At 45.5% G+C, this 13,961-nt stretch overlaps 1 protein-coding gene across 1 annotated transcript in view; it reads right to left on the bottom strand.

Moving 5' to 3' along the window:
• Positions 1-13,961, bottom strand: part of DNAI1 (dynein axonemal intermediate chain 1) — a 149,451-nt gene that overhangs the window by 39,113 nt on the left and 96,377 nt on the right. The window contains exons 17-18 of the mRNA XM_052778818.1: positions 7,724-7,872; positions 6,733-6,832 (exon numbers count right to left, since the gene is read on the bottom strand). Coding sequence (XP_052634778.1) covers positions 6,733-6,832; positions 7,724-7,872 — 249 coding nt within the window. The remainder of the gene's footprint in view (positions 1-6,732; positions 6,833-7,723; positions 7,873-13,961) is intronic.

Below are 13,961 nucleotides of genomic sequence, written 5' to 3' on the forward strand. Positions count from 1 at the left end.
TTGCAGGCCAGCAAAGCTGTTCTTAAGGCAGATATCAAACTGTCACGGTTTGGAGACTGGCATTTAAAATGAACCAGCACAGATTTCACATCCTTATAAAATGTCAAGCAATAAACATCAAGGTTCAGGAGCTGCTGTCTCTGTATAGCAGGATGGGGCAGACAGCTGGAGGCTCTCAGTGGCCCTAATGCCAATTGTCCCCACTTGCAAATTGAAACCTAAGTGAGGGGCTATGCTAAGCAGTGGCCGATAATGAAGAGCAGAGAGGCACCTAGGAGCAGCTTTCTAAACTCTCACAGATACTCCTGATGGGCTCTGTGCCCCCAGTAGGTTTTTATGCAAAGTCTAACAGGTGAATCAACGAAATCTTTGGAGATGCTGCCCAAGTAATTTTTTCATTCACATATGTCCATGCAAGCAGAAAAAGGCAGACTTGGATCCTGTGTGGCTGAATGAACTAGTTAATCTCAGCAGGTGGGTTTCATCAAAATGCTGTATTTCATAACCTGAAAGAACAATAGCTCTAGTAATGAAAAACTGGCTTGTGACCTTCTGTGTAAGAAACAATCCCTGCAAAGCCACTGACAAAAGGGGTTTAAATTTATCAGTTTGACTTTGCCCTGAAACTGACTACTGTGGTGACAAAGTCACCTCACCTGCAACTCAGTATGTAAGGGATGTGAGTGAGCAGTAGTGTCCTGAGGTGCCTGATGCACATCTTGAGGCTTGGAGCCCACCAGAGCATCCTATGATGGGATGGGAGCTGCAGCAGGATAGAGGTGAGGGCTCAGACCCTGCAGAGCAAACCAGTCTTCCAGGCCAGCTTTATTCCCTAAAAGCATTGGCAGGGGAAGAAGAAATGCAAGTGCACAGAGAGCCTCGTGGCTGGGGTAGGAGAAGGGAGGACACACCAACTGGCACAAAGCAGAGGCAGCATTTATTCCAGGGACTCTGCCCATCTACCTCATTGACCTTTGACATGCCACCAGCCCTTGTTTTAAAGCAGACATAAGTCTGCCCAGCAGTCCACATCAATCTCAACGATTCAGCAGGGAATAAGAAAGAGCCTTTTAGGTTTTGTGGCAGAAGAAAATGAACAGTTTTACCGGAAAACAACCACTTACGCTGTGAATGCAATTTCAAAGCCATTTTAAGAAAGCCCTTGCCCACTTCAGCCTACTCAAAGGTCCTTCTGGGTGATGGCAAAGGGACCTGCACTCATTTAGTGTTTTCACACCCCAGCAATTGCCCCAGCCATGGTGCAGAGAGCCAGGAGATGCCTCATCCCAGCCCTGCAGAGGTAGCAGTGGCCCCATAAGGCATGGACAAACCCCATGGGCTACTGCAGAAGGGTAGGAGGAAAGACTCAGATGCGTCAGGGACATCTGTAGCCGTGAGGGGTTCACAGTCCTGACTCCGCTGGGCAAAAGCATCAACTGATGCTGAGAGGTCTGCTGGCACCCCTGATTCATGCCCTACAAGGAGAGGCAGGATTAGGTCCAAAATACCCAGTGAAATATGTGCAAACCTGAAAGGTTTAGCAAGCCTCTATCTGCAAAATCGTTCATGGTTTTAAAGACAGAGATTGGCTTTTGCTGCCAGTCAATGCTAAATGGGCAGTAAGTCTCTGCAAATTGCTGTATGAACACACACACATGCCAGCGCTAAACAAGTGTTTCTCTCCTAGCTGGGAAAGGATAAGTATCATCAAGACAACAGGCATTTCTTCGGCATCTTATCCTGTAAGTGAGATACAACAGGAACCTGGTCTTCAAGACTTCACATACAAAAGAGTTGTTCAGTAAAATATGTTTATGTAAGCAGGAAAGGGCACACTCACTTCCTGAGCAGCAGAAACCATTAGCTAATTTCCTGAAGGTTTGGGTCATTTCAAGTATTTCACATCTTGAAAGGTCAACAGCTTCAGTAATGGGGAAAAGCCCTGGAGCATATGTCTGAATAGCTCTCTCTGCAGAGTGCACACTTGGATGGCATTTATCTTGAGGCTATCAATATTTACTAAAGAAGGCTATAACACCACCTTGCTCTTGCTGCATTAGTCATGAAGGACACAGACCACAAAAACATGGGAGCAAATGGACTTGTACTTAGTGCATGCTCCCAAGCCTGTTGTAAAACCCGTGGGATTCTCCTCACACAAGGACATTTCATAGAGCCACAGCGTTAGAAGGTAATTCAGGTTAGAAGAGACCCCCAGCAGACTCTACTCCAACCTCCTGCCCAAAGCAGGATCAGCTCTGAGGTCAGATGTGGTTGCTCAGGTCTCTACCCAATCTGGTCTTGAAAATCTCCATGGGCAGAGATGGCACAACCTCTCTGGGCAAGCTCTTCCATTACCTGACTGCTTTCACAGTGAAAGTTTTTTCTTACATCCAGTCCAAACCTCTTTTTTCAACTCATTTCAGCTGTTGTGTCTCATCGTCCCTTCATGTACTGCTATGAAGAGCTTGGCTCTAACTTCTTGATGACTTCCTTATAGGTACCAGCAGGCTGTTGCTGGGTTCATTCTCCAGGCTGAACAAGTCCAGCTTGACCATGGGGCAGCTGTGGCCCACAGCCTGAGATCAAGCCATCTGGGGACACTTGTGACATGGGTGTCTTTGGCTTTTTTAACAGGGGTAACAATTCATGCATGAATTCAGCACAAGCATCTGCATGCCTGGAGTGAGCCAGAAGCAGAGGTCTGTGGCATTGGCCCTGTACAGCACAACCTGCCAACACCATTTCCTTATTTAAGGAAAGTAAGTAAAAGAAGCCCAGGAACAGAATTTCAGAGATGATTCCCCTTTTTACATGGTTGGGGTTTTTTTTTCTGCTTCAAGCTTAAGTTTGAGATGGGCTTAAAGCAAACTCCCAAAAGCAAATCCTGCTGAATGCTGCAGGGATTGAATACCACCCTTCCCCATTTCTCTGCCTTCTGTCCTTACAATGAGCTGACCAACATCCCCAGATTTCCTGCACCCTAATTGTAAGGGTCCAGGTATCCAAATCTACCTCCACATTTTTTTTTATTTCCAAAGCAGGTGTCTCATCCCAGCTAGCCTTTCTCTTCATGTCAGGCTTTTATCGTTTACAACCTAAACTAAACTAGGTGTTCTCTAACCTCATTTTACTTCAGTGCTAATCACATCAGTATCTGCACCCAGGTCCCTGTAGGAGATGGCCTGGAGGGATCACAGAGCTGCTGCCAGCCAACTGAGCTGCAGGACTCATGTTTAGAAATAACAGATCTCCCCACCTGTCTGCTTTAGGAACCACTGTGGAGTCTTCAAGGAATGCAAGTGTCATCTGAAATGCAATCACAGAGGAAAACTGCAGTGGACTTAGCACACTGATTGAAACCAAAGCTGAATGCTCTATAGCAACCACTCTGAGTGCATCCAGCAGAGACTAGCTTCCATAAAAACAGCTGGCTGTCCAGTCCTTTTAAAATCAGGCCACTTATTTAGGCACCTAGTTATAGAATTGGGATTTTTTTTCCAGGCAGTGTTGGCATGGATGTGCACGTCTCAGTGATCATTTTATTTTATTTCAATTTTCATTGCAAATCGTTTATGCTCATTCTGAAATAAAATGGCCATCAGGCAGAGCAAGAGACTAAGGAAATTACCCAGAACATGATAAAGAGCAATAGTAGCAGTCAGCATCCACTGTACCAGCAGCAGAACACGCACATTCAGGTTATTTATGAAGAGGTGGTGCTGTCCGAAGAAGATGCCCAGCTGCCAACACACACATTTTATTATCATGCCCTTGATATTTACAGTTTTCCTTAAATCTCTACCTCTTGGATTCATGGGGATTGAGAGATTTTTAGATTCTAAAATGCCCCAACTTCCAAGTCAGTCTTAGGAGTTAGGGGGGTGATACACACATTTTGGACACATAGCATCAGCTTGAATGAGGAAATGTGTTTTTCAAAATATGCCAGGTATGCCTTTAAGACTGCAATTAGGGCTTGTTTTTAAAACGACCTCCAGGCAACCTTCAAGTTTTGCAGGCATAATTATGTGCGGATGCAAAGCTAGAGGCTGTTTATGAACAGGAGGCCTTTAATGTTTTATTTTCTGGCTGCACGTCCTGTAGTTTTCTGTATCATAGAATCATAGAATATCCTGTTAATATCCTGTTAATGTAGATTTTTTCCCAGCATTAATGGAGACTGCCTTTTGCGAGGTGCTGAGTTATTCCCAAGAAGTGCGCTCTGCTACAAAGTTGAATATGTCCCGGAATGAAAAGGCTGTAAACAACTATTTATTCCACTTCCACTGCAGATCTAGAGGGTTCTGTTCAAAACAGAAACTAAACCACGTCTCAGACACACCCTGCTGCAAACCAGTGTGGTTAGTGGCTAACACAGAGGCCTGGAATTTCTATCAGCATCAGTCCTGGCCAGCCTACTGCAATGAGAAGGCAGGTCTTGCCTGGAAGATTTCCTGGTGGCCAATCTTCTCAGAGTTTGGGATTAAAAGCATAAAGCAGAATTAGATCCTACTAGATTAGGATCTAATTAGGATTACTGTATTAGATCAAAGGTAGGATAGCCAAGGTGAGATACCCTGGGTGCAGTGCTGCCAAGTCAGACAGTCTTCTGTCTCATACAAACTCCAGGCCCATGGATACTGCAGCTAATGTGACGCTGCAACAACACAGCTAGAGTCATGGCAGCAGTGGCTAGGACAAGCTAGGGGTGGGATGGAAAGACCTCATTGCACAAACTCTTGCCAAGTCCATAGAAGCTTCTCTGCAGCAGGTAAAGCTCTGACAAAGAACCTGGCCCAGGCAAGTAGCACGAAGCCTCCCTAGAGATGAGCCATCACTGCAGAAACTTGACCACATGAGTAAGAAATCCAAGTATGCCCAGTGTTTACCCTCCATCTGCTCATGCTGCCCAGGATGTATCACTGCCAGTAGACATCTCCATCCTCTTCCCCACAGCCAGGCTCCAAGCACAGCTGGGGTACCCACAGTTCTCTGCACTGCTCACCCCAGCACTCAATCAAAGCTGTGAATGTCAGCAGGACCCTTGCCAGGTTTGAGGGCACACACAACTTCACTTGTGGAAAACAAGTCAGAGGATGTGTAACACTGAATGCATTCATTTCATTCATGCAGGCCCTTCATTTGGTATATGGGAGAATGGAGACAGACAGATCCATGAACAAATGGCCTGATCCTGACCCTGCCTGTCAGGGAAAAGCATCAACACTGCTTTCTGTAGGTTGTGGCATCTTGAACTTCCCAGGGAGACCAGGTGCCCCAGTGAAGAGATTTCTATTGCTTAGCTTGGGAGTGACAAATGCACAGCCTGAGACAGTGTATCAGTGAAATGAATTTTGTGCTATAACATAAAGGTTAAACTGCAATAAAGTTGCCAAGGCATCAATTCAATGATAAGAGATATATAAAGGCCATCTTTTTGCTAGAGTAATTTGGCCAAACTGCACAGACTTTCCAATTTTTACCAGCAAAACATACAGCCCATGGTGACAGAGTAATGTGGTCTTACAGTACAAAACCAGTGTTGATGGATAGCTATGTGCCCTGGCTACTTGCCAGGCCCAAATTAACCATCTGAGCTACTAGTAGGGGCAAAAATATAACTGCCATGATCTCAATATTAGGACTGGTCTAAGTACTTCATTACCAAATCATTAGTCTTGGAGACAGCCTCACACAGTAGGAAAATGTTGATTTTATTTAATTGGAGCAAAGTTCTATTGGCTGACCCTGGGCATATTACTATAATTGATTTTTTAATATCTATATAAGTATATAACCACTTTATTCTATTGCTTCTCTATACCTTGGAAGTTCAGACCAATGACCTGATGTCAGCTCGTACTAGGGGTGCTGTGATCTGTAGCATCATCCCTCCATCCCCAGGGATGCACTGGTCAATAAGCTGATTTAACATAGAGGGACTTAAGTGTTTTTTCTCCTGGCATGTGCAAGCTGCACACCTGCACTGTTGTAGTCAACACAAGAGCAAGCAGGGACTTGCATGCATTCACAACATCTACCTTAATGCAGCAGGAGTGGCACTGAGAAGGAGTGAGCAATTCATAACCAGGGATGTGCATGCCAAAGGCAGGAAAGCATAGGAAAAAGTAGCCTGTCCTTGAACAGGACTGCAGCAAGGTTTGGCTTGCTTGTGCTAGAGGTTGTGCAGGCTTGGCCCTCAAGAAGCATCTGTGCTTAGAGGAGAGGGCCCACATGCATTTCTGATGGGTTTGTCAAGGCTGCAGTGAGATGTGCAGCTGATCCTCAGCATGTGATAAAGGCCCTTTGATTTGTGATTTAACATCAGCTGTTTGCATGATTGGGCTGCAGCTGAGAGATTACTAGCCTTGTTGCTTGTAGGGGTGTGGTAGACCTTAGGGGGAGAAGGAGTAAGAAATGCTGCTGTCCAGGTTTCCTTATCTCTGTTGCTTTATGACTTCTGTGTCCTCTGTAATCAGACTGAGCAAAAAGGAATTAATAGTTTTAGGGCCTTGAGCTACAAAAATGAACCTGTCATCCTAAGGCAAGCAGCTCAGGCAAGCTGCAGCCAAGTCAGCCCATACCTGTGGTGGATTCCTGCTGGTGGGGGATCTGCAGCTCCCTGACGTGCTTGGCCAGGACTGGGCTGACCCGTCCCCATGCTCAACCCTAATCTCCCTTGACTTTCTCTCAGCTCAAATCAGAGCAGTGTTTCTCCCAGCCTCTTACCTTGCCATCAGTGGTGACTGCAGCAAAGACCGTGGAGGAGTAAGGGGACCATGCAACATCCCCTACAGCAGAATTCAGATCATAAATAAACATTGGAGTCCTGTAAAAAAAAAAGGGGGGGGGGGAGGAGAAGAACTCATTTAAACACATGCTGCTCTGGAAGTGAATCACTGAACTAAAAACACTTTGATGCTGCAGCATATGTTGTTCAAGGCCAGCTGCAGAAGTGGGAGATGGGGTATTTCTCTATGTCAGATACCAGCCAGGGTCTGAGCCAAAGGCAAAGCAAAGCTAAGCATCAACCCAAATGGGTCAGGATTGGTCCTGCTGCAATGAGAAGAAAGGTATAATGTTTCTTTCTTTCTGAAAGCTTCCCTCCAACACACACAGCAAGATGGACTCTCTCTGGGTAACAATCATATGGGAAAAAGTGATTTTCCCTCTCTGGACTTCTGACAACAACATTGAATATTAGAGCAGTATTGGCAACAGGAAATATTTGACTCTGACTGATTTACAACAAAATCAATTTCCTGATTGAAACCAGACATTCCTCAACCACTAACCCTGAACTTCATTATGTATTTTTAAATGTTCCAATTTTTTTTTGTCTCCCTGGCTCTTAGGGGGTGTCTGGCCCCCGAGGCCATCAGCCAGCCCCTGACATTTCTCTATCGCATTGCTCCAGAAGAATAACTCTGACATAGTAGTTCCTGCCTGAACAAAGCCAGGTCCGAAGCGAAGCAGTCAGGCTCTGTGCTGAGCTGCACTGCTTGGCAAGTTCCCGGGGCAGCCGATGCTAGCTAAATCTTGTACCTCATAGCTGGTGAGTACAAATCTGAGTCATCAGCCCCCAAAACAGAAATAAGAGGAATTAGCAACAGCAACACCTAAGAGGGAAACTGAGACTGAGGTATGAGCAGTGTCGACATATGCAGCTGGCATGTCAGGCTGGACTTCCCCACCCATGCCAGGACCCAGCAGGACCTACTTGATGGTGTGGTCCCAGATCTTGACTGTCCAGTCAGAGCTGCAGGAAATGAAGACTTTCAAGTGGTAAGGATTCCAGCTGACTGAGTCCACAGCCATGTGATGGGCTTCAAACACATCCAGAAACTGGCTTGAATAGCATTTTGAACACTGCAATGGAAAGAACTAGTCAGTAATCAGAGCTAGACCTTCTTCTGGAGCTCACATTCCTGCAGAAAGATGCCTCTGAATACTTGTATGGCCTCCCAGGCTCTTCTGGGCTTGCTGGGAAGAGGTGGCTGGTACCCAGAGGTGCTACAGAAACTAAGTAATTTAGTGCATGCTGTTTCACCTCACCTGCAGGCAACACAGAGGTAGGAATTGAAGTTGTCTGGTTGAATTTACACCCAGAGCCAGGCCCCAGAGCCCATTCTCCACTGCAGGAGTTCCATCACCTTCCTGCCAGCCCAGGTTCCTGCTGTGCCCATGTAAAAGGCTCTCGGGAAAGGCAGGGGAAAATGGTTCTTGTGCTGCTCAGGAGTACACAGCAACTTTTGCATTTGAAATATCGCAGTTAAAACCTTCAGTAATGGTGCTCTCACCACTAGAATGACCTATCAGAGCCTTTGGCTCTAAGGATTTTGGGAACATGCCAAAAGTCCCTTCCCTGCCATCACCCTGTGAGAGCCTGCTCTGAGAGCCTTCCCCACCACACGGCTCTGCAGCTCTTTCTCTTGTGCTACTCGTGACATCCCAGAGGTGTGTGAGAACCAGAAGAGGTTGGCCAGCACTCAGGCATGTCCCCAATGGGCAGGCGGGCCACCCTGTACCCCAGCCAAACACCAGCCGGTAAACTGGGCAAACCCTGCACATGCACACGAGGGTCACGCCAGCAGCATCACAGCCATGGGTGCTACTGAATGGCAAAATGTAGGATGTGTGCAAGAGCTGGAAAACATTTGGGAGCCTTGGAAAAGTCACTTGTGTGTAAGCTCATGAAAGGGGGGACAAATTACAATCTGCTTGTCTGCATGAGCAGAATACGGGACTCGATCCAGATCCTGTCAGTTCTGTGTACACGGAAAAATAAGGTTATCCTCCTCAAAACTCTTACCCTCTGAGAGGACTGGAGGCTTCCTTTGTTAGCAGCAAGGACCTCATCTTGGTTGTGTTCTCAACACACAAGCTGTATCTACACAGCAGATTGGGATTGGTTTCAGGATTTTCTGTCGGTCTGCCTTGGTACTGTCACTACAAGGACTTTTCAGCACCTTTCATTACTCCCTAATGAATTCAGCAACACATCATCTGCCCTAGGAGCAGAATTGCTGAAGTGTTACATGACTTTAATTCTTGCAAACCAAAGCTCTAACTAATCATAACGCTTAACTGTTTGTTACACATGACACTCACTGTCTAGGTACTTAGACCTGTTTTCTTATGATGCCCTTGTGCACTGGCACAGATACTGGATTGAGGGTGCTAAACTGTTCACACAGCAGCAGCTCCTCCATCCCTGGGAGGCTTGCTGTGGTAGGAAATGGAAACAAGAAAGTGGCTTATGTCCCACCAAGATTTACTGACAGTGTCTATAGTTTGCTAATAGTTTGTTGGTTTGGTGCATACTCTGTCTCTGAGTTATTGTCCCTGTGTGTAATTATGGGACTGAAATCTCCTTTAATGGCATGTTTCATAACTTTACTCCATAATTCTTAATGTTCAGCCACCAGGAAAATTGGTACTTGGTTTGTTTTGAAAGTCACTTTGCTGGGAACAGACAGAATGGGTCATCAGTAATTAACACAAGACAGAAGCTGCTTTATCCATCTGTCCTTCCAAGTATGTGGATTGAAGGTCCCTAATACCTGAGGACTTTGCAGAGTGAGATCCTAACCAGATTTGTCTGCATCCAACAGAACTGTAATGCTCGGTGCTCTGTTTTTAAAGCCTTGTTGGGCCTGAGCCCTTGATCAGTGCAGCTCTCTGGGCACTGGTACAGGAGGCTCATCATGCTCTGGGATGTGCTGATCTCCAGTACTGGCTTTGCAGTCTGCAAATCTGACCCAGAGCTGAGGCCTGGGCCCTGACAGGAAAGCTATCTGCAGTTTTCCTATGAAATCATCAGCAAAAAGGATTCTGTAGGGCAGATGCCCAGCTGTGTCCCTTGTAAGAAACAAACCCTGCGTGCCTGCTTTAGCCTTAAGCCATACACCGTGGTCTGGCAGTGCCTGCCAGCCCCACACCATGTTAACCCCAACCTTTGGTATCGCCTCTGATGTGTGAGACAGGGCCATGTTCTTACCAAGATGCATTTTGAAGAAACACCACAAACCTGACAAAAAGCTCAGAAAGAAGTATGACTTTAACGAACAAAAGAGTTTTTGACCTAACTAGAACTCCTGGCAAAGTGTTCCCCTACTATTCACTTTAAAAATCCTACAGTTATTAGACACCTGTCAGGATGAAAACAAAACCACTGGGAAATGTGATGCCTAACTCCTGACAAGACAGCTTTGAAGAGGATGAGTAGGTTCAGGGAGCAGGTATTTGTGCAGCCTGTCTGATCTTCTAGAGCACTGCCCCAATTTGCTGAGAGTGTTCTCCAATTTAAATGGTGGTAGATCTGTGTGAATAGTAAATAGTATTTTTATGATGAGACAGGAAAGCAAGAATGTGACTATGGCAATACAGGAAATCAGTACAAAGGTGACTGGTGACAGGGCTACAAACCATAGGGGAGGAATACTGGGAGGAAAGGAGAACTCCAAGGACACAAACCTTATGAATAATCTTAATTAACAGCACTTCAGTTTATGCTAGATGTTAGCCTGACACAAAACTCCTCCGAATCCATGGTGAATGGATGGTTATCAGTGTCCTTATAATGTAGAGGGTTTCTTTAGTTACTAACAGAACCACTGAGACTCTAAGCAATATAGAAATCCAAAATGCAATATTTTTCAAAGGATGTTTGTATCTGGCAACAGGAGTGCTGCCCAACACTGGAACTCCCAGGCAGATCAGGACACCCACTGTTCTTCAGAAACCACTGACACAAATGTGTCCCGTGTTCTTGTGGACAGCTGTTACCAGCAACACCAGAGGGTGTCCTTAGTTTTTGCTCAGTGCCTTCTTTTTGAGACCTGTAACAGAAATGCTAAGATTTGTAGAAAGGCTTACAAATGGAAACAGAGGCATGTGAATGCATCGGAAGAAACAACAGGAAATGGTAAAAGAAAGAATCTCTGTTAATTGATGAATGCAGTCAGTCAAGTGACAAGATAACCGGACAGAACAAATAGAAGCCCCAAAGATAAGGTGGCGAGAAGATGAGGAACAGAACTCAAGTCATAAAATATCCAAGGAAAACAACATTGCCTTAGACAAAGCAAGACTAGACACTGAGGCAAACGATCTCTCCATTACTAAAGGGTCACTGGAAGTCAGACCCTGTCTAGAAACCAGTTTGTCATCATCATTTAAGGAAAATCCAAGAGATGTGACAAGGTCTCAACAGCCAGCATCCTTTGTCATCTGTATAACCACAAGAAATCCTGTCCTGACCACACAGATACGAATGTCCTGGTGCTTAGTGTGAGAATGAGTTTTGTTTAAAATTAGAATCACCTTTTCCTTCTAAAAGTCTTGCATTGAGTTTTATTATATTCATTTGTTACACTCTCAAGCAAACTGTGTAAGACTGAAAAAAACCCCTCTCATATGAATATGTTCAAATCTTATCACAATTTTTCTGTTGAAGCCCTGTTTATTAAGAAGTAATTCTGACCAAAGAGTTGAAGCCACTATAATGTTTCAATATGATCTCAGAGACCATACTTTTTGATACCAAAGCTGAACAATTCCTAAACAGCAATTAAGATATGCAAAGAGGCAGTTTTGCATTACAGAATCATATTAGTGCAGAAACAGTTTGTCCTCTACATAAAAGGGCAATAGATAGGTCTGTGTGTAATTAAGATAATGATTTCTTGGCTTCAAAAACACTATTAACTAAGCCATTTTTAAAAATTCTTAATCATTCTGCAGCTAAAGAATTAACATATTATCATGCTATTTGTGAGCATGCTTGTTCTCTGAAAAAATGCCTCCCTGAAATTCACTTTTCAATTTATTTGATAAATAATCTAAAATTCGGCCCATGTGGAGAGCAGCCCATGTTTGATCCCTGACCCATACAGCATATAAAGAGCTTGTCCCTCTCACTCAACGTACAGTGGGAAGGGCAAGTGCAGCAGAGACTCTAGCAGCTTACTCCTGCTCAGTGCAGCCACAGGACCCGAGAGCTGCTCAAATGGCTGCTGGACTGTCACTGTCCTCCGCATCTGAGCGGAGCAAGGCTCTGGAAGGCAGTCCACTGGTAGTTCCAGTAATGGGTCCAGACGTGCAATGTTTCAATAAAGGGTGTGACGAAGGTGCATAGTAGTCCTTGAGAAATGTCTGGAGCAGCAGTTGATCTCAAAACTTTTGAAACTGCTTGTAGCAAACTCTCGGGGGACGCTAAGGGTGCAAGCACTCTTCCCTCTGGTTTTGTGGACACTATGGAGGCCTGCTTGTGCTAGACACAAGATTTCTCTTCCCTGTGTTAGCCCATACAATCTGATGGAGGATTGCGTCTTCCTGCCCATGGGAACACCTGAGTTTTATAGGGCAGTGTTGCACAATGTGAGAGTGGTCTCACTTTTCGCTAAGGCTCACCAATGCAGGAATGTTTTGCTGCTTACCAGTAACCCTGAAATCAGCCTTAGCACCAATAAAAGAGAAGATCCTCTATAACAGTATCTCTTTGCATTTGTCCACCCAAGAAGTGGTTAAAACATCTGTGTGGCTTCATGGCTGGGATCACTCCTAATGTTAAAACCCCATTGTAGTTCTAGTTTCACTGAAGATCATCCAAGGCAGGAACACCTACAGCTTTGTTAATGCAAATGCTGCCAAATTCCGTTCCTATTGAGTCCTCCTCCACGAAGGATTTCCTTTGCTATGTAAATCAGCCAGGACACCAGTCTGAACATTTCTCCTGAACAGTAACTGGTGGCCCCCACCTAACACTGACACCCGTCACTCACCTGAGCATAGAGGAAGCTAAAACATGGTTCCTTACTGCCTTTTGATCAGGACTAGACACAACAGTACCCAAACAATTTGGAGTACAATACCCAGGGTACTAACTCCCATGGGCGACCAGCCAGCTCAGAACATCTGCCCATGACTGAACAGATGCTTTGTATCATGAAAGCATCAACAAAAAGCCATTGCACATACATCACTGCCCATCGCCCATCAGCCCAGCCCCCCCACTTTTTCCATTTCCCTTCTACACCTGTCTTGTCCAATGCAAGTGAGCACTACTTAGAAATCCTCCCTAGATACTGCCTGGCAGAGGGAGAGATATCAATCAGCATCATCCCTCTGGAAGGGATACATATTTGTTAAGTCTGTCTTGCCTAAATGATTGATACTGATTTCAGAATATGATTTACTTTGGGATCTTTTTCTCTGTTTTGTTTCCATTTTGCAGGCAGGACGTGGGGAAGGAGCTTACAGCATCCTCTAGGGATGGCTGGATGGTTCGGCTCTGCACATCAGCCTCCAGCTGATGGCCCACCTCCCCCACTGAAGGGCTGTGGCTACAATATTAACAAAGCCCCAAAGCCAGCTCAGAGGAATGCTGTGCAAACAAAAGCTATATGAGTAAGCAGCTACTGGCTTTATTTTCAAGGCTAAATAGAGCAGAGCTCAAAACTTCCTATTTTTAGCTTGATTTCTTAAGAAAACACAATGTCTGTGTCCTGCTATCTGTTTGTTTCTCCTCACAAACAACTTTTGACCTCATTGGCAATTTCAGCCAAAGCTGGCTGCACGTGGGACTTGGCAATATTAGGTCTTATACATTTTATAAAAAGGGATGGCCGTAGAGTGCAAACATCTGGGCAGTGCTGCCACCCCAGGAAGGGCAAGCAAGTTTTGCTGCTGCCCTCGCCACATGGCTGGAGCTGGCTGACCGACAGGTCTCAGCTGGTGCTAGGCACCAAGGCATCAGGCTGCAGGAGGGCACTGAAGGGGAGGTAGCCAGCACTGTCGGCAGGAATCAAGGGTTATAGCATGGCAGTGGGATCACTGAGCTGGGGACAGCATGGGGGTCGTCAGAGGAAGGAAGGATTAGAGTAGACAGTGAGGAACTGGAGATACGAGGGCAAGGAGAAAGTGGGACTAGGGAAAGGATCTGGGACGTAATTGTG

The sequence above is a fragment of the Harpia harpyja genome, chromosome Z (assembly GCF_026419915.1).
Source record: "Harpia harpyja isolate bHarHar1 chromosome Z, bHarHar1 primary haplotype, whole genome shotgun sequence".
Classification (NCBI taxonomy): Eukaryota; Metazoa; Chordata; class Aves; order Accipitriformes; family Accipitridae; genus Harpia; species Harpia harpyja.